Here is a 24,101-nt window from a genome sequence, read left to right on the forward strand (position 1 = left end):
CGAATATATCGATGCAATCGTTATGTCACCTTAATTCCAGCAGGTGGTGACATATGCCAAGTTATATGTAAATTTTCCCTGCAGGTTTGCACAATTATTTGTCATTATCACAATTCATAACAACTGATAATTTGGCAAACCTGTAGTGTCTCTGCATTAATGTATTGTTTTTGCACACATTATCCGTAATTAAAATATCTATTATGAAACACCAGACTACAGTGTAAGGCTCCGGTCCAAAGGCCAATTTTTTTACATAATTTCTTTTATTTCACTTTAAAACATTCACAGGTTGCCCATGGCCATACCATTTAGGTAATTTAATCTTTCCTTGTTTCATATATGTTCATGAAATGTTTCATAAATATTTTGTATACAAATTATCCAATATTTTTTTATACAAAAATATTTTTTTTATTTTTAAAATATTTTAATATTTAATATTTTTCAGCCTATTTAATTTGTACTATATTAAAGAATAACATTAGCTTGAAAAATGTATGCTTAATGTAAAATGTAATGTCTCGCCTCCAAGTTATGAAACACCAAATATTCTTATCTCCTACTCTCTCTTATCTTTTACACAGTAGCAGGAGAACAGATAATCATTACACTGTTAGTGTATCAGATCAAATTACATCAACAGCACAAAGATTTCCAAGAGTTCAAGTGTCTTTATTAAGAGCAAGTTGATAAAATGTTTATTGAAGCCAAAGCACTCCATCGTTCATATTCAGTTTGCTCCACGAATGAGACTTACAGCAAATATTTATAAGGGATAGATTTATATATAAAATATATAGTAAATACAGTAACATTATCCTTATATCACATGCATTCAGCAGGCTATATTTTTATCAAAAGTGGCAATGCAGACAGTGGTTGTTAATGCCCCTTGGAATACAGAATTATAACCCATTATACCCTTCTGTAAAATACTAACCCTACTAAATTCAGTAAGGCGGTGGATTCAGTCTGGTACAAATTAAAATACTGATTTAATGATTATATTGTATTTACATATTTTCAGGAAAATGTAGTATGAAAAAAAAAGATTTCATGTGTAGAAAAGATTTAAAGTAACTAAACAGTGTCTACATATTGCATTTGTTGGCAAACAAACATAAAAGATGATGTCTAGAGTGTTTAGATGAAGGTTTTGTTGGTGGGACGGGGACTAGTGTTTCTCCTTCTCCGTTTGAGGACTTCAGCCCTATAACAGCTAGTGTCTACTCCAGTTTCAGCAGCTCCACATCAAAGACAAGGGTGGCGTTGGGAGGAATGACACCAGGGTGTCCTGTGGCCCCATAAGCCATATCTGGGGTGCAGGTGATCTTCGCCCGCTGACCCAAACTCATCTGAAATTAGGTAGAATATTATAGAGCAAGTATACTCCAAAGAAAGATTAGCTCCAGAGTACATGCAGCATATCTTCAGAGTCAGACTCGAATACCTGTGCAACTCCTTCCTCCCAGCCCTTGATGACTTCCTGTCGGCCGATCTTGAATTTGAAGGGCTTGTTTCTGTCTCGTGACGAGTCGAACTTCTTTCCGTTCTGCAGCATCCCTGCAATTAAATAGCATACAATTAAAATACACACTTATCATCATTACAACAAACACATTTTTTTTATTTTCTAAAGAAAAAAAAGAGAACCACTCAGTTCAGAGTGTTCTGGGTGGTTCCCTAAAAACCTTTACTGTTCATAAAGCAAAAATCTAATCCTAAGATTAAGGAGAAAATGCCACCACGTCTAAACAGATGAGCAGTTGATGAAGAAACAAGCACGATTGCAGTTCCCCGGCTCGTATGAGACAGTAATTGCAGACTTGGACCAAGAGCTCAACAGATACCATCAGCACAACATCCTCAAGCGTCCGTTTAACTGCAGATTCAGACTGTGCAACATGGTGGAAAAAATCTGACAGCTCAACACTGATTCCAAAACAACAGCTGGTGAAACAGACAGTCCACATCAACCATCCGCCACCTGTGGAGTGGCCACCTACACAGATGTAATAATAACAGCTGTTTGCACTGATGTCAAATCCCGTAAAACCCAGTGACAACTAGATTTTTACATTTTCGCAAGCAACTTTTGCACAGGCCTTGAAGCTATGGGGTTCTAGGGGGTAGTTAGGGTGTTGCTAGAGTCTTCTGGGTGTTTTTAGAGTATTGCTAGGGTTTTCTGGATGATTCTTGTGTGTTGCTAGGGTCTTCTGCGAGGTTTTAGAGTATTGCTAGGGTGTTCTGGATGTTTCCAGGGTGTTGCTAGGTCTTCTGTGTGGTTTTTAGGGTGTTGCTAGGTGGTTGCTAATGTGTTTCTAGGGTGTTTCTAGGGTGCTCTTGCTGGTTGTTATGGTATTGCTAGAGTCTTCTGGGTGGTTTTAGAGTATTGTTAGGATGTTCTGGATGTTTCTAGGGTGTTGCTAGGGTCTTCTGGGTGTTTTTAGGTGGATGCTAATGTGTTCTGGGTAGTTGTTAGGGTGTTGCTAGGGTGCTCTTGGTGGTTGTTAGGGGGTTGCTACTAGAGTGTTCTGGATGTTTTAGAGTATTGCTAGTGTGTTCTGAATGTTTCTATGGTGTTGCTAGGGTGTTCTTGGTGGTTGTTATTGTTAGGGTGTTGTGCATGTATTTAGGGTGCTGCTAGGGTATTCTGGGTTGTTTTTAGGTGTTGATAGGTGGTTGTTAGTATGTTCTGGTTTGTTGTTCGGATGTCGCTAGGTGGTCGCTAAGGTGGTCTGGATGTTTTTAGGGTGTACTGGGTGGCCCCAGAAGTCTGTGTGATATTCTTGTGTGATATTCTGGTCTCCAGATATGCCTTAAGTTTCTATTTAAATGTAAGTCTATAGATGTTTTTTCCCTTTACATTTCATTTTGTGCATGTAAGAATCCAAATGTTAATCCTTTAAGGATTAAGAGGTCGATGCTAAATTCATTTCTCTTTAGTTAACTCCTTCAGGATGTTTTCAGGGTGCCTTCAGTCAAACAGGCTTTAAAATCATGCATTGTACACTAACACACAGCTGACCTATCAGAGGGAGTGCTTATCAAAATCTCCTGTGGAATCTGAGCTCTGTGATCTAAATGAACAAAAAGAATGAAATATGAAACACTGGCCTAATTCAACAGATTATTCAGCTGGCTTAAGTAGGTCACCCTTTTGCCTCCGTCTATCAAAGGAAGAAAAAGAGAAAGAGACAGGAATATACACACAGAAACACTCTGGTCCTCTATTATTATAATATAAGCATGCATATAAGAATAGGTCTTTAGTCATAAAGGCCAAATGTAAAATAAAGCATAATAAAAGATTGTAATATTTAGCAACAAAAGCTGCCTAGTTTTGTCAGATGTACAGTACTTAAATGAGAAGTGTAAAAAATAATAAATAAATAATGCCATTTTAAATATCTCCATTTATACATTTATATTTTAACTAAGGGGTGTCAATCAAAATTGAAATCAAATTGAAAATAATATTTAACTAAAACATTAATTATGAATTAATTATACGATATGATGATTAATATTAATCAGCATAATTCAATTAAAAATATATTTCTATTGTTTTTTAACCACCTTTAATTGATTTTTCTGATTAATCAGCCCATTAAATTGACATCACCAATTAAAAAAAGAAAAAAATACCTAGAAATCCAAACCTAACATACCTATTATAATAAATCCAAACCTAAATCTTAAAATAAAATTACAAAAATATATTATGTAAAATAATATAATATTTCATATATTTCATATGAAATACTTAACTTAAACAATAAGACTTTATAGGCTATAATAAGGCTAATTATTAGAACATTAATATGGTTACAAACGTGCTACTAGATATGTACCAATGTTTTCCCCCTTTTTAACAGCAAAACATAAACACTATAACATGGGGAGTCTGTCTGACACTCCATTAGAAGCATTCATTTCAGTTTCATCCATGTTGAGGGACATATAAAGGTTCCTTATGCTGAGAGATGGTTCTCTTACAGTACAGTAAAGTATTAGCTTTCACTCCCCCTTGAATTTCACTGGGACTTCCAGGAAGCTCACTGCGCCAAGATATCTGCAGAGTGGGCTCCGTTCCAAAACCAGACAGTATATTATACTAGAAGCTTGTTTTACTACAAGGATGAACTAAAGCATATTTATGAATGAATTTAACTGACTGAAGTTATCCAGCGTTGCTCTATCAAACCTATGGAACTTTTATCATTCTGTACAATAACCATTTATAAACTAGATTTTGACTTTTTCAGAATGTGAATAGTGCTTGCCCAAGTAAAAGTTTTTAGCATGTTGTTAAATTGTTCCTAAGGTGTACTGTTATAATTGTCCATCAATTTAAAAATACTCCAAAAACAAATATAAGTATAAGTCAAGTCATGTTATTTGTATACTGTATACAGTAGTGGCCAAAAGCCTAACATCTTGACCTTGACATATTTAAATATTATTTAAAAATGTGGTAAAGCTTTTGTAAGCATATTACATAGTTTTGCTTGGAGACAATTGTGTTATTTGTGATAACGCATGAAGCATGACACATTTTTTTAATGGAATATCCCAGCATATATTATAAATGACTTATCCATGCATATTTTATAAAAGTTCATGTGCCTCATAAACTTTAATCAGAAGAACTTCCCCTCCCTCTTGCAGCATCATCTCTTCTCTTCTCTAATGATGTGTTTAGTGGCATGAGGGCGGGGCAACCTGTCACTCATGAGATCCACCAATAGCAAACCACAAAAAAAACAAGATGACCAACTTTTGTTCTCTTTCAAAAAACGTTTCACTTTGATGGGTTATATGTCAAAATAGAAAAGAAAAAAACATTGCAACTTCCGTTTCATGCCGACTTCAAACAGAGATTTTACAAACAGAGACCCTTTACAAACCCAGGATCGTTACAAGTCACAGAATATGTCGCAGCTTGTAATTTACAGCTCCACTGTAAATTATTTTCCATGATTACAATCAGCGGTCATGTTGGGTGGGAGTTTTTCTGTGCCCGATGGATGTAAACAAGCAGATGAACCTGATCTACTGACTGCTTTCAGTGGGAAAAAAACTAAAGTCAATTTGGGTTCCTGAGCCTGTGCGTGAGAGATCGGTGGGAAAGAGTGTGAACCAGTACTGCAGGCGGAGGCCAGGATGGTTATTTTTACCTCAGCTTACAGTATCTGTCTACCCGAGCTGGCAGTCGGTTTCTCTCAGTCAGCGTCAAATGTAATCAGATGCACACGCTACCTGAATACACCTGCCTCTTTTAGATTTGTTGGCACATTTCAACTCAAAAACATGTCAGCAGAAAACCACGTGGCATGGCAAACTCATGGGTTCATGTATCATCAAACAGGAGTATTCCGGCGGAAACATCAGATGCAGAGAGAGAAAGCTAAAACAGTGCTTTCTAATAGTGTTTGATGATGATTAAGACAAACAATACTTGGTATTTTAATAGAATGATGGTCTTAATAATTATTGATGATAATACATATTAAAGCTCCTATTTTAATCCGTAACTGTTGATATTAAAAATGCAGCTGACTTCTGATAAATTATCTCAACATCAAAAAACAGCACATATACATATACATATACATATAAGACATCACTTTTTAGTACCAAATCTATATTGATTTTATTAAAAATACAGCAAAAACTGTAAAATTGTGACATATTATTACAAATTTAAATAACTGTTTTCTGTTTTAATATATTCAAAAATGTAATTTATTCCTGTGATGCAAAGCTGAATTCTTCAGGATCATTATTCCAGTCTTCAGTGTCACATGATCCTTCAGAAATCATTCTAATATGATGATTTGCTGCTCAAGAAACATGATTGTTATAATCAATTTTTAAAGCATGTTATTGTGGAAACCATGATACGTTTTTTAAGGATTCTTTAATAGTTCAAAAGAACATCATTTTATTTTAAATAGAATTTTTTCACAATATAAAACGCTTGAATGCCAGTTTTGATCAATTTGATGCATCTTTGCTGAATAAAAGTATTAATTTCTTTCATAGAGGAAAATCTTACTGACGTTTAAAAGGTAGTGTATACGTCTTCATTTTGTCCAATAATCTCCACACTAACTCATTCTCATATTACGGCTGCCGAGTGGTGACCTGTACAACTCATTCCCAGAACTTGAAACCCTGGCTGCATCCCAATTTCCAGACTATCCCAGAATATGCCAGCATCTTGAATCATAGTTAAGTTGGAAAAAGGAAACCCAAATGTGCCCGGATGGTATACTATTTCCAGAGGGGATTCAAAGCCTATTTTTCAAATAGGGTTACCTATAAGTTCTTGCACTATGGATGAAAAGCAATTTGCTGCGGATGAGACCAAAAACGTAATTTTTATTGTATAAACAAAGAGCAACTTGGACAATAAAACATCTGCAAAACCGGAAGCTATCAGCGTGCCGGATTTAAGGAGCGCTACGGACCTGGCTCTTCGCGCCGCAAAATCCGCTGCACAGGTCATGTGGCAGACTATGGCTTCTCTCACCGTTGCTGAGAGGCACCTTTTGCTGACGTTATCGGAGATGACGGACTCGGAGCGCTCTGTGTTCCTCGACGCGCCCTTCTCCCCAGCTGGCCTCTTCGGATCTGCCGTCAAAGATCTTGCGGACAGATTCGCTGTAGCCCAAAAGATGTCACACTTCCTTCTGAAGCGGTCTAGCTCCGCAGCAGGTCGCTCAAAACAGCCGTCTGCTCGAAGAACTTACTCCACAGCGCCGCCAGGCCCGGGACCAGAGACCACGCTCTCGCTCTACTGGCCGCCAATGATTGAAATAAAGCCAGAGGCCTCAAAGTCTTCCTAGCCCTTCTAGGAAAACAACGGTATTTAAGTCTCGCTGCGGCCTGACTCCCACCAAAACTTTTCGCTCGTCCAGTTCCAAAAAATGTGACTGTTCCAGTGTATTTTGCAGTAAACAAGCCGGTACCACGACCCGCTTGCCTGCACACAAACGCCGTTTTTACGGTGACCCAGATAAATCACAGAAAGAGTGTAATTTCTGGTATTCCGGCCACGGCCGATGGTGTTATGAGTGTAATAAAAATGCCCATGAATCAGTGTTCATTCCTACACGCAAGCACAGCCCGCCACAGTATAGGGCTCGCACAAATAAAATTGACTCATGTCGATTGTGCATTAAACGTAGTGAATGTGCCCACAACCCAGTGCCCACAAACACTACACAATGCATGTCCAACGGTTTCTGTAAAAACGAAACCAACAAATATTCAGTCAGCTCAGGCAGACAGTGTTTTAAGTGCAGTAAATGTGCCCGCTGTCCCGCGCCCACATTCACTCACAGACATGTTAAACCCCACGTGTTTCCCCCGCTCACTTTCTCTTCACAAACTGCCATAGAGAAATCGAGCGCGGCCAGGCTGCCCGCTGTGATCAGCGCACCCCCCACCTCAGATGCTGCAAGCACAGTGTTTACGTTACAGCACACCGGAGCTCTCCGGTCGCCACTATGTTGCGGCCAGAGCTCAGATCTCATTCTACCCCTAGCTATTCATGCAAATGCCTGGGCAAAGCTCCCCGGGGCATCAGAATGAGTGCTGAACACTATAAAGAGAGGCTATTCGCTGCAGTTTGCTCGACGTCCCCGCCGTTACATGGCGTGGGTCGAAACTACGGTAAAAAACGAAGTAGCTCATCTACTTCAGGCCGAGATAGCAAAACTATTGAGCAAAGGGGCCATAGAGCCTTTATCTCAAGCTCAGAGCGAAGGGGGTCTATACAGTAGATATTTTCTGGTACCGAAAAAAGACGGGGGACTCAGACCCATTCTAGATCTGAGACAGCTGAACAAAGTGCTTGTGAAACGCCAGTTCAGAATGCTCACGACCAGAAAAATCCTCGTGCAGATTTGCCAAGGGGACTGGTTTCTGTCAATAGATCTGAAGGACGCGTATTTCCAAATACAAATAGCGTCACGTCACTGGCGATTCTTGAGATTCACCTTCGAGAACCAGGCATATCAATACACAGTCCTGCCGTCGGCCCGTCCCTGGCACCCCGTACATTTACAATGTGCATGGACGCAGCTCTCGCGCGCTTGAAACTTCGGGGCATGCGAGTATTGATCTACTTGGACGATTGGCTTATTCTAGCTCGATCACACTCAGAGCTCATAGAACACAGGACCATATTACTCGAACACCTCGAGAATCTAGGTCTCACAGTCAATTGGGCGAAAAGTTTGCTGTCTCCCAGTCAGAGAATATCTTTTCTGGGCACAGAACTGGACTCGCTGTCTATGACAGAGCGCCTGTCACCGGAGCTCAGGCTGAACATTCAGCGCGTCACGAAATCCTTCCGCTGCGGCACTATAGTCCCACTCAAAATGTTTCAGAAAATGCTGGGTCTCATGGCCTCAGCATCTTCAGTACTCCAGTTGGGTCTGCTTCGCATGCACCCGCTGCAGTTGTGGCTAAGAGCGCGAGTACCGCCTCGGGCGTGGGCCTCCGGTCTGCTTCGCCTCAAGGTCGATCAGAAATGTGTCTCAGCTCTGAAACCGTGGAGAGCAATCGACTGGTATCAGTCAGGTGTAAACCTAGGAACTCCCTCGAGTGTGAAGGTGGTGTCCTCGGACGCCGGATGGGGAGCGCTGCTCGAGGGCACACCGTTCTTTGGCCAGTGGTCAGAATGAGAGAAGCTCCAACACAAAAACCAGGCTTGGTTTCCAGTTCTGATGCAGCTGACCAGCACTGCCCCATGGCCAATACCGATGAGGAAAGACCTCCTCTCTCAGGCCGAGGGCTCGATTTGGCATCCTCGCCCGGAGCTGTGGTCCCTACATGCATGGGCCATCAACGGGTAACCGCTAACCTCCAGGAGGGAGTGTTAAACACGATCACGCAGGCTAGAGCCCTGTCCACTAGAGGACTCTACTCCTCAAAATGGTCTGTGTTTTCTGGTTGGTGCAAAGCTTGAGGCTGTTCAGCCCCAGACTGTGGGGTTACGGAAGTTCTCTCCTTCCTTCAAGAGCTACTGGATAAGGGCAGAACCCCATCCACGCTCAAGGTTTATGTGCCGGCCATAGCAGCGTTTACTAAACCAGCCACTGGCCAGTCACTGAGGAAGGACGACCTGGTTATCCGCTTCCTTCATTCATTTCATTTCATTTATTAATTTATTTCAGGCAATGGTACAGGAGTACAAGGCAAACAAAATATTGTTAAGTCATACAGTGCAAAACAAACATACAGTATTAAACTATGACAATCGAAATCTGCCTGAAAGGGAGTGGGAAGAAGACAACTTAGTCCCTTAGTCGTTAAAGGAGCTAATAGGCTGAATCCTCCCAGACCCCCTTCAGTCCCCATGTGGGACCTTTCTACGGTTTTGGAAGCCATGAAAGGTGCCCCGTTCGACACAATCCATTTGTCAGAGATGAAACATTTGTCGTTCAAGACAGTGTTTCTTATGGCTCTCATAAATAAGACCCATACTGTTACCCAGTTCAGACCGGATATTTTTTAACCTGACTGTGTGGAACACTGTTGATGTAGTTAGCTCCCTGAGGATGCTACTTGTAGGGAATGACACTTCTAGCCTCTCTTCTCAGACTCTCTGTGAGTCCCTGGTGATTATGCACTATATGAGCCCCGGGCACCTGCCCTTGGGAGTTTGGTGTTGGATCCCAGCACGCACGGTGTTTTACATTGTGTTCCCCTACCGTAAGATATTACGCAGTACGAGAGAACCTCTCGTAAGAGAACGTACTCGGTTACTAATGTAACCTCGGTTCTCTCTAGAAGAGGGAACGAGTACTGCGTAACTTTGCCGTACCTGCAACACGATGGTTCGCTTCGGCGATGAAACCAGATTATATCAGCCATCGCGCTATATTTATTTCTATAGCCCGTTTCGGCGAGACGTGACGTAGTGGGAGCGAAGCCTCTCTCGATAGGCTGCTACAGTTGCTGCAGGGCAGCCAATAGGCACGCGAGCCGTCTTGTCTTTGTCTGCATGCTGCTGCAATGCGTTTTACATTAATTCAAAATTAAGGATAATTTTTTGGCTTCAATATCTCGTGGAAAAGAGTTTTTCCCCTAGCGTAAGATATTAAGCAGTACTCGTTCCCTCTTCTAGAGAGAACCGAGATTACATTAGAAATGTATGTTTTCAGTGCTGGGTATTTCTTACAAATTGTAATTCATTACATGATGAAAATTGTAGTAAACTAACGTAATCTATTACATTACACATTTTAAGTAATATAATCAGAATACTTTTTGATTACTTTTAGATTACTTTTGACCTTACTTTTAGCAATTTATTAGATAGATTTGAAAGGGATAATCTTGCTTTTAAATGATATAAAAATACAAAGAGAAAAAAATTATGTTGAAAATTTGTCATCAACAAAATGAAATGTATGAAACATATTACCTACTACACATAATGTAGAGACAATTTTTGTTTCGGGGTCAATTATTCCTTTAAAAAATTGAACTGTGGCTCGGACATAAGGTAGTATGTCTTAAAATCTAAAGAAGGGAATATATCCATAATAATTGCACATGACATCACTACTTTACTGCCTCTGAATGCCTGATCAGGGTTCAGGAAACTGGACACCTAGTGGGTTACTCTTTATTACCATTACAGTGCTCTCCTAGTGCCACGACCAATCACATGGGTGTCTCTTCAGAGCATATTTATACATAGTGTTGCACATTGTTATTAATAGAGCCGCCAGTCACGAGACATCTGATGGCTTCCTGCTCTAATAATAAACCCCAGGGGACCCAGTGGGACTGGGCTAATTGATTTGTTCTGCCCGCCTGGGTCAGAGAATGGTAGGTGTGCAACAGGGCGGGGGTCTCTGCTAATTCATTTAATATACACATCATCCAAAAAGCTGAATTAATAAGCTTTCCATTGATGTATGGTTTGTTAGGATAGGACAATATTTGGCCGATATACAACTATTTGAATATCTGGAATCTGAGGGTGCAAAAAAATCGAAACATTGAGAAAATCGCCTTTAAAGTTGTCCATTTATGTTAGCAGTTGTGCTGCATTCGCTCACAAAAATATGTTTTTTTATATATATTTATGGTAGGAAATTTACAAAATATCTTCATGGAACATGATCTTTACTTAATATCCTAATGATTTTTGGCCTAAAAGAAAAATCGATAGTTTTGACCGTTACAATGTATTGTTGCTTATTGCCACAAATACTGTATACCCGTGCGACTTGTGAATAGATTTGTGATCCAGGGTCATATTTATTCTGATTGTGTTTGTTGTCTTAGGCCTGGAACACACTAGACGATTTTCACGTCTTAACCAATTTTAAAACCGTGGGAGACCACAGACATAAGGGCAGTTTCAACCGATTTTTAGCATTTGAATCATTCGAATACACAAACCCGAAGATTCGTCCAGACCGCGCGACCAGACACCTAACGACTGTAGTAACATTTTCACAGTGAGAGTAGATCTCAAGGAGACTCGCGAGATCACACGTGACTTAGGACGATCAAACGTCTTCAACTGATCTCCTGGCGTGAGTTTTGTAAGAAAAACAAAGGAGAATAAAAGAATATGGGTGATATTCTTTCTCAATACTACACTTTCGTGGCATGTTTGTGGCTGCCAAGTTTAGAAGCACGTAACATCCGGTTGGTGAAGCTTACTCACTCTAATTGGCTATCGCAGGTATCACGTCAGAGGCAGACCCATCAAGAGTTTGATATTTACGGTTGGGATCATGTGTGCTCCAACACAATCGGGAGCAGTAAAATAATTGTAATGACACCACAAAAACATCTAGCTTGCGATTGGGTTGGGTATCGAGTTAGATACTTTTTAGGCACGAGCGAATTGCCTCGACACCATCGAGTATCAAAAAATCTCTTGTTGTTCGGTACCAAATTTTGATATCTAAGAAGGGGTTAATTTCATCAACATCAGTGAGTCAATAAGCATGCAGCATGATTGGCTGTGGCGAGGCATCAAGGAAAAACACTAGTTTACGCTGGTTACGCCCAGAGCTCATATGAGAGGATGTAGTGTGTAAGCGCCCCAACCCCCATAAAAGCTAAAGATGTGGAAAAGATCAAAAGTGTGGCTACATTTCACCAGGCTCAATGCCAACACAAGATAATTGCTGCCAAGACTGGCAACACGATAAATCTGATGAAGCACTTGACAGTGCACGGAATAAACTTAAGAACAGACAATTGTTCCGTCTTCGACTGCAAGAAGAACTGGATCACGTCACAAATGAACCGAAACTCTGCATATAGGCTACTTTCCTTACAGACATTAGAAATAGGCATATAAGAAAGCTTGAAATGTCTTCTTTTAAACGAACCAATTCGATTCGAAAACAAATTCTCTCTGATTATGTAATCCATTTCTCTCTATAGGCATGCACATTCACTACTCCAGAGATGACAAGTCAGCAAGGTCAGCTTCAATCTTTGCAGCCTACACTGACTCAGAAAACACATTCATAATCATTAGGCTACTTTGCCAGTGCTTTACGGCAAGCTTTATGCGTGCGCTTGACCACGAGGCATTCATTGAGTCTTTAAAAAAAAAGTCAACAAACTTAACAAATAAAACCAAAGGTAATATAATGTAATCTTGTTTAAACAGATTTCATAAAATTGGAATCTGAAAAGGTATCGTTCAAGAACCGGTATCAAGGTATCGGTATCGAACATTTTTGAACGATACCCAGATATAGACTTTTTCTGTCATATTAGGACAAGTGACAGTCAGTCACAAAGCTTTTCTTTTAGTCAGCAATTTGGATTGCTTTGATTTAATTCTCTAATATGAGCTAAACAAAAATAAACAAATAAATGGTCTAGAAAACGGTTTCTGTTGCTTATGGCATCTGACCTCAATGAAACATTTTTTCTGACCCCTAATTTCACATTTTATGCTTCTTTTATTAATCTGGTCACTGCAGATAGATTTTAAATTCTGAATATTAAACCCAGATTTCCCTCCTGCTCTGCACTCCAAACATTTGCCCTATTGATTTTTGTCCATTTCATCCAAAAAGAATGTGGCTGAATAGTGATGACTTGCCTGTCTCTGGCGGTAGTGCTGTATCTGATTCACTCCAGGGCTCGAGGGCTCAAGGGCTCTCAGCAAAGGCCCTGAAGTGCTATATTAAGTGCTGCAGAAGGGCTGTATTGACGTCTACAGTGAGTCTGACCCTGTTTGCTGCCTGAATCTAGCTTATAATAACATTGAGAGTTCGCTCTCAAACTGTTTACATCAATCCTAGTGCAGATCCCTCTGAAAAGACAGAAAAGAATCATATTTTTGTCTTTTTTTGGCAGTATTAAAAATATTCTTCTATATATTCTATAAATATTCTATAAGAAATAACAATTTTGTCCTACAGAGACAAAAATAATCACTACTGTTGAAAGGTAACGTTTGGCTTCTATACGATTTTTTTGTTGTATTATTGTATTATCGGCAACAATATGAACATAATGAGTGGAAAAGGCATCAATTTTCTGATCCAGTTGGCAACATACTGTGTGTCATGCACAATAGTAAAGGTCCAAAGTTATAAGGGCTTATAAGGGCTTATTATGTAGTTGAAGACCAAGCAATTCAATACAGGGAAAGAACTGCAACACTTATCAAGTTCTACCTGTGTTTTCAAAGAGAATCACTGGGATACTGAGAGAAAAGAAAACATTAAACAAGAGGAGACAGAATGTTGTTATCGACATCCTGTTTCCGGTCTGTCTGAAGTGGTCGTCTGCAGGGCGCACTGGTCGTCTGAGTGAAACCTCCAATAAACAACACATGTGAACATTTACATCAGCAGATAGTTTACCTATGTAATGCACAACGCATGTCTGTCCTTTCTTCGGAAAAGTTCTTCCTGTGAGGAAAGAAGAGAATGAGACAGTTAGTGCAAAGAATCATAGCATGTGAACCTTGTATACCGCAATATCCACTGGCACCATCACAGTCTGGTGATGAAGAAGCTTTTTCAACTTGTAGCTAATGTTATCAGTTCATTAACTCCTAGTTAAGACGACAACCCCTGCTGACTATTCACTGATCATCTGATGTGTTCTGCACATAAAAATGGTAAGTGTCCAGGTCCAATCTTATTGCCTGGCTGACACACAGCTTCAAGACTCACGTCTTAATCAGTCAACTGGGTAACAAGGGTGACCAGGAAATGTACAATTATCACTTCTGAGGCTTTTAACAGATTTTCGGAGGGTTGCAAGATTTGTGGCATTGAATCTTTGAAAGAACCTCAGGTTTACTACATTTCGTTTTGTCCCCTTAGCAGCTCTTTATGGCCAAGAACAACCCAAACAGGAAGAAAAGGTCTGATTGGCATGTAAAGCAACAAACCACAGGTTGTTTTGTTATATTTTCTGACTAGCATTGGCTGCGTTCGAAATTGCATACTCTCTTGACTAGGTACTTATTTTGAATAATAGTAATTACTTCACGACCGTTAAAAAGTATGTTCTATGTAGTATGAGTGTGTGTAGTATGGATGTAATCCAGACGTACTACATCAGAATCAGAATCAGAAAGGGGGTTTATTCGCCCTGAATGTTTGTACAGACAAGGAATTTACTTTGGCAGGAAGGTTCATACATATAATATACAACATATAGGATACAGTATATAAGAGCACAAAAATTCACATGAGATACCTATTAAGGCAATGGTGCAAATATGCTAAAGTGCAAATATAGCAATGAGCTAACAGTTTATAGTTTAAAGTCAGTGCAACTATGGCAGTGTTTAAGAGTTTATAGTTTATAATCTGTAAATATAACATGGTTAAGAGTTTATAGTTCCAAGTTTAAAGTCAGTGTCAGTAGGCGAGTTTCCATTACAGATTTGCGCATTTTTTCTAAATGTTGACAAAAAACTAATGAGAAATGACGGCGTTTCCATTAACCCATGTTATACTTCATTTTTTCCTTTTGCGATAAGTCATTCCAAAAATCATGGCAACAGAGGTTGGTAGGTTTATGTATACCCCAGCCACTGCACTGGCAATATTTATTATTAAAAGGAGACGTATGTGTGTTATCCAAAAATTAATGGCAAGGAAAGAGCCTTATGTTTGAGAGCGGCACATATGAAGTGTTTCTTGATTCTGATTCGAGTCTTGATTCTGGCATTTCTTTGAGGTTTAGAATCCAGTATTCCTGTAATTATTTTGTCTTTTATGAATTTAATAAAGAACTCTGTCTCGTATTCTGTCCAAACAAACCAAACATCTATGTCAGATGACCTGTAAATAGGCAAAAAGTGTTTCCATTGCATTTTGCGAAATATTTCTTTTTCGAATTGACTGCAAAACCACCTCATGCGAGCGTAAAAACTTTTTTGCGATAAGTGGGAGTTTTTGCGAAATTGACGTGTTTCCATTGGGCGTATCAATTTGCGCTAATGACTCCACAGTGTTTACTTGGGAGCCGCACAGATTAATGGGGGCAGGTGGGGCTGTGTTCCTTCTGAAGTCCACAACCATCTCCACTGTCTTTAGAGCATTGCTCTAAGTTCTAAGTTGTTCTAGCTACACCAGGACACCAGGTTGTCAGCTTCCCACCTGCAGTCAGACTCATCCCCATCGGAGATGAGCCCAATAAGGGTGGTGTCATCCGCAAACTTCAAGAGTTTGACGGACGGGTGACTGGAGGAGCAGCTGTTGGTGTATAGGGAGAAAAGCAGAGGAGAAAGGACCCCCCCCTGAGGGGAGGCAGTACTGATGGACTAGGGGCAGAGACTTGTGACCCCAGCTTAACGCACTGCTTTCTGTCACAACACAGGAAGTCTGTGATCCACCTGCAGGTAGAGTCCGGTACATTGACCTGGGAGAGCTTGTCCTGAAGCAGGGCAGTGATGATGTTATTGAAGGCGGAGCTGAAGTCCACAAACAAGATCCTGGCATAGGTTGCCGGAGAGTCCAGGTGCTGGAGAGTGAAGTGAAGTGTTGACTGTGTCGTCCACAGACCTGTTGGCTCTGTAGGCAACCTGCAGGGGGTCCAGGAGAGAGTCTGTGATTGATTTGAGGTGGCCAGCACCAGGCGGACAGGACAGGACAACAGGACATTCCATTTGCCTCTCGAATCTACAGTAAAACTCATTCAGGTCGTTGGCCAAGCAAGAGTCGTTACTGGTGTGGGGGGCTTGTAGTTTGTAATCTGCCTGAGCCCCCTCCAGACAGAAGCAGAGTCGCCAGCAGAGAACTAGTGTTGAAGCCTCTCTGAATACAGTTGTTTAGCCTCCTTCACAACTTTTCCAAACCTGTTTTTCGACTCCTTGAATTTATCTCTGTCCCCACTCCTAAACGCTTTCTCTTTCTCTGCCCTCAACCTTCTGAGTTTACCTGAGAACCAGGGCTTATCACTGTTAAAAAGCACCCTGGTGCGTGTTGGAATACAGCATTCTTCACAGAAACCGATGTACATCGCTACAGCCTCTGTGTGCTCATCCAGGCTATTGGTAGCAGACCTGAACATGTCCCAGTCAGTAGAGTCCAAGCACGACCACAGGTCCTCTAAGGCCTCACTGGTCCACTGTTTTGATATCCTCACAGCAGGTTTACAGAGTTTTAGTTTCTGCATGTAAGCAGGAATCAGGTGGACCATGGCTTGGTCAGAGTGATCCAGTGCTGCACGAGGGACTGCGTGGTAGGCTTTACTGACCGTAGTGTAGCAGTGATCCAGAGTGCTATCTTCTCTGGTAGGGCATTTGATAAATTGTCTATATTTGGGGAGATCATGGCTGAGATTACCTTTGTTAAAGTCGCCAAGTACGATAACTGTTCGCTCCACACTTAGTATCTGATCGGCAAGTAAACGCTGGGCTTCTTTAAGATTAGCTCCCGGCGCCATGTAAACACCGACCAAACTGATCGCCATGTTGTCATTATCATATGTGTGTGTGTGTGTGTGTGTGTGTGTGTGTGTGTGTGTGTGTGTGTGTGTGTGTGTGTGTGTGTGTGTGTGTGTGTGTGTGTGTGTGTGTGCGTGTGAGTGCGAGTGTGCGTGTGTGAGTGCGTGTGCGTGTGCGTGTGTGTGTGGAGGTGGCGTCTGATTAATGTGTGTGGGAGGTGGACAGGAATGTGAGCCACATGACAGCAGGCTGGTGGGGGTCAGATAGGATGTCAGTCGACCAGAGCAAAGCAAGAAAAATAAAAGCGCCATTACAACGGATTCATTCCTGACGCTGGTAACCCCGGTAGACAGTTCTTGAGTTTGATGACTTGTGCTTGTGCCAAGAATTTTACGTCTGAAAGGTGTCAAAATCATATGAGCTCATGGTCACTCCAGCACTTATTTAAAGCTTCTGTTGATCATTTCATAATAATGCTCATTATTATGACTCTAGTGTTTTCCAATTGGTCCATATAAACTTATAAATGAATAATCAGACTCTCAGCCACAAATTCTGAGTATAAAAAAACAAAAACACAAACGTAACCATTTTAAGCATATAAGCATACATATATACATACATACATATTATTCAGCAAGGACAAAATAATTGATCAAAATTGACAGTTAAGACTTTTAGGTTGTTACAAATAAATATACTTCACAAAAATGTTGTTCTTTTGAACTTTCTATTAATCAAAGAAAAAAAGTTATTTTAGATTGTAATCATATTTCATAATGTTACTGTTTTACTGCATTTTCACTCAAATAAATGCAGCCTTGGTGAGCATAAAAATCTTACTGACCCCACATTTTTGAGTGGTTTGTATAGACTATGAATTAATGTGTGGTCCCAATGCTTTTAGTTATACTTTATATCAGTTTGGCCAATCAGATACAAGATATACATCCATCCACCTATAAATGTCAACAATTCTGAATTGTGTCAATGAAAGTGGCATCATGGCCAACCGGTCAGTTTGGTGCCACTGCCACCTGCAAACAGGTAATGCAACAAGTGGCACACATAACAGCACCTTACTGTGCCATTAGACCAGACCAGCAGAGACTCTGCCAACTGTGCCAAATTATCCTGCAAAGCCCCCTAGGATTAACATCAAAGCTCATGTCTAGCCAGGGCAAGAATGCTGCCATCTGAGACATACACGATCAACAGCATCTACCTACATTTCATCAGCAAAATCATTCTACAAGCATGTTATAGAGGAAATCCTGAAGCCACATTTGTGACAGCTGCAGTGAGGAATCATAATGAGAAGAGTGTTTGAGTTGGCACGCATGGCACATTATTCTGCTGGGCACAGACACACGATAAATCCCTGACTAGACAGTGAGCGGAAACATCTTCATCATAGCGATGGGTATTTCGTTGAATCTGTATTAGTGTTGACTTCTTCTTCGCAATTAATATGCAATGAAAATTCAAGAATGTTAATATATTATGTAATTAGAACGACAGAGTGTTCCCGCAATCCCGCTTTCACCGATACAATGTACCAAAACAACATTCGAATTCGCCAGTCGTTCTAGATAGAACGTTAGGGAATTTGAAATTTGAACTTATTAGATCATAGCATCTTACCGTCTCCTGGAGATATTGTTTCAATCTCAACACCCATTCTGTTCGCGCGGATAGTTCCTACAGTAGTGAGTGAGAGAGAGACAGAGTGGGAGACAACAGCGCTACTGCACTCCGCCCACTGTCTTATCAGCCTAACTGTATGCGCGATGGTCAACCCGTGGTGAAATATAATATTGGGCAACATTCCGTTCTGATGACCTAAATTTTTATGTGATTCTGGAATAGTGTGCTGTGTGTAACATCCATTAACGACACTTGTAAAATAGTTATGTTATGTTGTATATGTGGTATTGCAGTTCTGACTATACATCGACTTAATTTGTTTTAAGTTTAATAATAATGAAATATATTTGAACTAAACCTTATATTTGAACAAACGAATTGTTCGAAAGAATCGATTCGCGGAAATGAATCAGACTTCCTATCGCGATTTTAGGTTTAAACGTATGTGAACTACAACTCCCAGAATGCCCGAGTCATTCTTTTTCCGTTTGTCCATGACTTCAAATGTCTCCGCGGGGAAATGCGGACACTGCTCAGGTTTACGTGATTTTCTCTCTGTGGAAGTTGCCATGGCTTCCGCAGTGTTGTCAATAGCATTATGGTATGTTTTTAAGCTTACCTTCTGAAAATGCTGGTTTGCTGTTTATCTTATGTTTTTCCTCTTATGTTCAGGTCAGGATTGTTCTAGATCTTCTTCACATGCTAACATGTGGGATTGTGGCAATACATGTGAATAAAATAGTTTCGCGAACGCACCTTTACTGAGAAATTAGACAAAAACTTTTTTTTTTGCGTATGATAGTTATTGTTACTACTCTAAACTTCAACTTCAAACAATGCGCTTTTAGAATATTTTTGAGGTCTAACGTTAACTATTAGTAAGGGGTTATTTTGTATTATGTTTAAAGGGAATTTTATATGATTCTTCTCAGTCTTTGATCATGTCTGTTATGGTAAACTGACTTCCCATTACAAATATTAACCATAGTTTTTTAATATAATTTTTTATACAGTTGTTTTTACCACATTTAGCATTAACTAATTAATTATTGATCCATTGATTACCATGCTGGCTAATTCAAAGCCACCAAAGTTTTATTGTAGTTATAATAGCTGTAGTAACTTACCATAGTAATGTTTTTTTTTATTTAAATTTTTTCATATCAGCATACATTTTCCAAAGTGACATTTCTGTTATGTTCAGTCTTTGCATATGTCTTGTCTTACATATATTTTTGTGAATTTCAGGCCTGGGGCAGAAAAAAAAAAGATGTAGCATCCAAACCTCCGAGGGTTTTATGACGTCGGGGATCGTGTCAGCCTAATCTGGTCATCCTTGAGTGGAGCCTCACTCGGGCCAATAGGATTAGAGAGTGAGGGAAGAGGCTTTACCTATTCTTGGAGTATGTGATGGAAGTCTTCTCATACTGAAGCACAGAGTTGCATCTATCTCTCAATTCTGACTCAGTTCCTGTATAACCAGGAACATTATTTTCCTTTCCATTGGAGAATCTGAACCAAGCATGGAGCTAGGAAAAGCCAAACTTCTGAGAACAGGGTTAAACACCCTGCACCAAGCCATTCACCCTGTGCACGGAATAGCCTGGACGGACGGTAAGCAGGTCTGTCTCACGTCGTTGTATTCCGTTGACGGTGAGCCCAAATTTGGTGACACCAATGTCATTGGACAATTCGAACATGTCTTGGGACTCTTCTGGGGGCCGTTGTGCTGCTCCGGGTCCCCGGCGTTGCTTGCCGTGCAGCACAAGAAGCACATCACTGTCTGGCAACTTCAGCTGAGCGCTTTGGAGCAAAACAAACTCCTGTGCACGCAGACCTGCGAAATGAGCGAGCCGTTCCCACTGCTGTCCCAAGGATGTGTCTGGCATCCCAAAATGGACATCTTAGCTGTTTTGACCAAGCGGGACGCCTCGGTTTTGTTTACTGTGCGGGTCGATAATCGTCGCTTGAAGGCCGACATCAAGGGCAGCGGTCTGATCCATTGTGCCTGCTGGACTAAAGACGGAACCCGCCTTGTGGTCGCCATTGGTAGCGCATTGCACTCGTACATTTGGAACGACATCCAAAAAAGCCTGGTGGCGTGTTCCTTCTGCCCTGTTTTCGATATAGGTGGGTATATCTGCGCCATCGAGTCCACCGGCGACGCTCAGGTGGCTGTGGCAACTGAACTTCCACTTGATAAAATTTGCGGGCTCAATGCGGGCATCGCCTTCGACCTACCGAATGAGTCAGAGGCATCGACTTGTCGGCCTTCTCCTGTTTTGACAGTGGATACGGACTATTATTTGGACTCTAGACGGAAGTCATGTGATTCTGAACGCTTGGGACACGCCTCTTCATCCGGACCCATGGATCTAACGCACATTCTGGCCAAACACAGGAAATCAGACCCGAGCCCTCTCATTCACTTGAGGCGACGGGATCATTTGTCGGGAACTGGTCAGGACTCCTCACATTTGATTCTAGTAACGTACGAACGCAAGGTCACCACTACAAGGAAGGTCAGCATCCCTGGCATCTTGGTACCTGACATCATTGCCTTCGATCCGAGCGGGAGCACGATGGCCGTGGCTTCGAACACGTGCAACATGATCCTAATTTACTGTATCACGGATTCTTCCATGCCCAACGTGCAACAGATCCAGCTGCAAAAGAACGAGAGGCCCAAAGGGGTGTGCTTTTTTACCAACAAGATGTTACTCTTTATGATTGGCCGGCAGAAATCCAATGATCCTGCTTTCCTCCCCTCCTCCAACACGGACAAGTACATCTTGAGGCTAACAGCCAAGGAACTGGTATTCAACGAGGAAGGTGTCTCCCCAGTGGTTCCCAAGTCCGAACCTCCAATCCAACATCATGGGATTAGACGTCATTCTGAGAACTTTTCCAAAGAGGATCGTCTATCAATTAAGGATCTAATTCTTCCCGGAGGTTCTGTAATTGTTTCGCCATCCAGTCGGAAAAAACTAATCGAGGAGGTACGCAGCTCGGATTTGAGCCCCGTGGCAAGCTCCGCCGACTTCTCAGATAGAGCGTCCAGTTCCTCTTCCATTACTCTAGAAAACTACGACATGGATCACATCAGCCGCATGGCCACGCTCGCCGTAGCCGGTCAGGCCAGCCGGGATTCCAGTAGGCCGTGTTCGCCCAGGTACGAGGCCTCGGAAAAATCATACTCCGATGCCACTCCACCAAAGAACAGCTTTCAGTCCAAAGAGAACAACCTGGAGCAGCTGACGCAGAACATGGAGAGGATTTTCACCCGATTTGCTGACCTCCAGCAGTGCCTCTCAGAAATCAGAGACTTCACCCAGAATGGCAAGAAGATCGCATGCAGTTATCCGTCCGCTTATGAACCGCAATACGTGCACATTACGTGTCAGGTATGAATTCTTTTTTTTATTATTGTACAGTGGAGTCTAAACTTAAGCAAGGGAAGTCTGCAGTCTTCTGTACTAGAAAAGTGAAGTGTGCTAATCTGTTGATTTTATTTGTTCGATTAATTGCATGAATTCGTTTTGTGGCATTGTATTGAAAAACCAACATCTTAATCTCAATATGCAAATTATCTCAAACAAAAATATGATGCAAATGGTTTGAATAATTTAGAATTTTGTATTAGAATAATTTTAATACTATAGTTTATTTTATTATTAAATATAATAATATATTACGATTATTATTACATTTAACACCACTACACATTAAAATATAATTTATAAATAATATATATCATAATTGATATAAATAATAACAATATTGATTGTTATTTCTAATATATTACATTACAATAATTTATAAATTAAATGCAAACAATAGGCTACAATATAAGAGCACAGGCCTTAATAAAAGATGGCATTTGTTGTCAACCATTTTCATTGTTAATTTTTATAATTATTCTTTTAAATTATTGATTAGTTAGTTGTATTGATTTTTATGCAATAGTTGCATTAGTGGTTCTTATCAGACTTCTGTTTGTTGAATTTATCAGTAGTTTCTTCATTTTCTGAAGCTGAAGAGCCACTTTATGGGTCAAATCAGGTCAAATATCCTCTACAATTAGGGATTCCCTTAGACGTTGCCATTGAGTTAATGTTAAACTTAATAAATACCACCAAAAATAAATGATTACTTGATTAAATTATTTTTTTTCTGGAGATAAGCCTTAATCCAAACCAAGACTCCCACAAAGCCCATTTTACTCTTAGTCAGACCATCAGGCATTGTAAAGCATCACGCCAACTCTGTTGTCAGTACAACCCTTTGTCAGCAGTTGTCAGATTGAAGTGATTATGTTGGCCTAGGCATAACTTGTCTTAGGGGAATCATCACTTAATCCGTGACCACATGACCAGGTCTGTTATGAATGATGCTTATTAAAGTGACTCATGGTGTTCATCGATTGCGCTTTGTATTTGCGTTTTCCTCCAGAAACAGTTGTCTGAGAATGTGTATACGGATGAGAGAAGGGCGCTGCTGCTGTGTGGGGGGCGGCTCTGCCTGCGGGTGGTGCAGGACCTCTTCGGCCTGACAGTCGTGGAGATGATGCACGGTACGTCTGGATGATAGAGAGACCTTGCAAAATGCTTATTCTACCAACTTGATCTATACATATGTTATAATATGAGACATTCTCTCATATTATAGAAGTTGAATAAGTTAAGATGTATATTACAATTGCAAGGCACAGAATCCTTTGTTGAAGACAGATTGTTCAAGTGCTTTGGCTTCATTTAATTGTCAATGACTAAAATAGGAAGTGATTAGGTGGTGCAATCGGATTGGAGGGTTTAAAGTTGAATCAGCTTACAGCCTTGTGTGCTGTGCATCTCTAGCACTGATGTCTGCTCAAACCACTGTCACTTATGCTGAGACTGCAAATGAATGTGCAGAAATGACTTTTTCTTCTTCTCACAGGTCCCATGTGGATCGCCTTGGTGGCTGATGCAGACGGTTTCGTCCCGCTCACGTTTAAACACAAGGACGAGCTCACGATCAGGAACGCCAGAAGGAAATCTCCGGCAAGACCCCCGAATGGCACAGATGAATTTCTCTTTGAAAGTCCACAGTCTCCCAATGCAGAAAAATGAAACCCATATCATCGCTAGAGGACTTTTTAGAAAGATTTATTTATAATATTTGTCTTTTGTTAGCTGGATGTTTGTGGCTAACACAGGAATATTCCAAAATTTGGAATTCAGGGAAAATTTCTTGCTGACATGTTCGCCTCTTTGATATTTAATGAATGATGTAGATTTGTGTAGCGTGAGAGTTGTCAAGGGCAGAATTTTTTTTGTTTATTTTTCAGAAGAAATACTTGAGTGCCTGCTTGATTATTTTTGCTAAAAATAGTTTAGATTTTGCTCCATACAACAAAATTAAGATATTTAATGTATTATTAAAACTCATAGTGAAACTGCATAGTGATTGTGTTCTGTAAAACGCACATGCACATGAACCACACAATAGCACCTTAATAACTTTTTGCATTACCTGATTATTATTTATA

General features: G+C 40.6%; 2 protein-coding genes across 2 annotated transcripts; one reads left to right on the plus strand and one right to left on the minus strand.

Moving 5' to 3' along the window:
* Nucleotides 1–654: 654 nt before the first annotated feature.
* On the minus strand, nt 655–18,713 carry fkbp1b (FKBP prolyl isomerase 1B). The gene is made up of 4 exons (XM_077219876.1): nt 18,569–18,713; nt 13,881–13,928; nt 1,454–1,566; nt 655–1,358 (listed from the first exon to the last, which is right to left on the minus strand). The coding sequence occupies exons 1-4, from the start codon at nt 18,603–18,605 to the stop codon at nt 1,230–1,232; spliced, it is 327 nt and encodes a 108-aa protein (XP_077075991.1). The 5' UTR covers nt 18,606–18,713; the 3' UTR covers nt 655–1,229.
* wdcp (WD repeat and coiled coil containing) lies at nt 18,656–24,013 on the plus strand. The gene is made up of 4 exons (XM_077219874.1): nt 18,656–19,172; nt 19,820–21,975; nt 23,024–23,144; nt 23,510–24,013. Exons 2-4 carry the CDS (start codon nt 20,095–20,097, stop codon nt 23,680–23,682), a joined length of 2,175 nt encoding a protein of 724 aa, XP_077075989.1. The 5' UTR covers nt 18,656–19,172; nt 19,820–20,094; the 3' UTR covers nt 23,683–24,013.
* The last annotated feature ends 88 nt before the right edge of the window (nt 24,014–24,101 follow it).

Source organism: Siphateles boraxobius, unplaced genomic scaffold, assembly GCF_051911475.1.
Source record: "Siphateles boraxobius isolate OS27281-9 unplaced genomic scaffold, OSU_SipBor_1 8, whole genome shotgun sequence".
NCBI lineage: Eukaryota > Metazoa > Chordata > Actinopteri > Cypriniformes > Leuciscidae > Siphateles > Siphateles boraxobius.

What these genes read in the sequence shown, in the direction of transcription:
- fkbp1b (XM_077219876.1), bottom strand. Translation starts at nt 18,605, where the DNA reads ATGGGTGTTGAGATTGAAACAATATCTCCAGGAGACG. An exon ending in AACAATATCTCCAGGAGACG is followed by an intron (nt 13,929 to 18,568) that starts GTAAGATGCTAT and finishes CTTTCCTCACAG; the next exon opens with GAAGAACTTTTCCGAAGAAA. An exon ending in GGGAGGAAGGAGTTGCACAG is followed by an intron (nt 1,359 to 1,453) that starts GTATTCGAGTCT and finishes ACCTAATTTCAG; the next exon opens with ATGAGTTTGGGTCAGCGGGC.
- wdcp (XM_077219874.1), top strand. Translation starts at nt 20,095, where the DNA reads ATGGAGCTAGGAAAAGCCAAACTTCTGAGAACAGGGTTAAACACCCTG. An exon ending in ACGTGCACATTACGTGTCAG is followed by an intron (nt 21,976 to 23,023) that starts GTATGAATTCTT and finishes GTTTTCCTCCAG; the next exon opens with AAACAGTTGTCTGAGAATGT. An exon ending in AGTCGTGGAGATGATGCACG is followed by an intron (nt 23,145 to 23,509) that starts GTACGTCTGGAT and finishes TTCTTCTCACAG; the next exon opens with GTCCCATGTGGATCGCCTTG.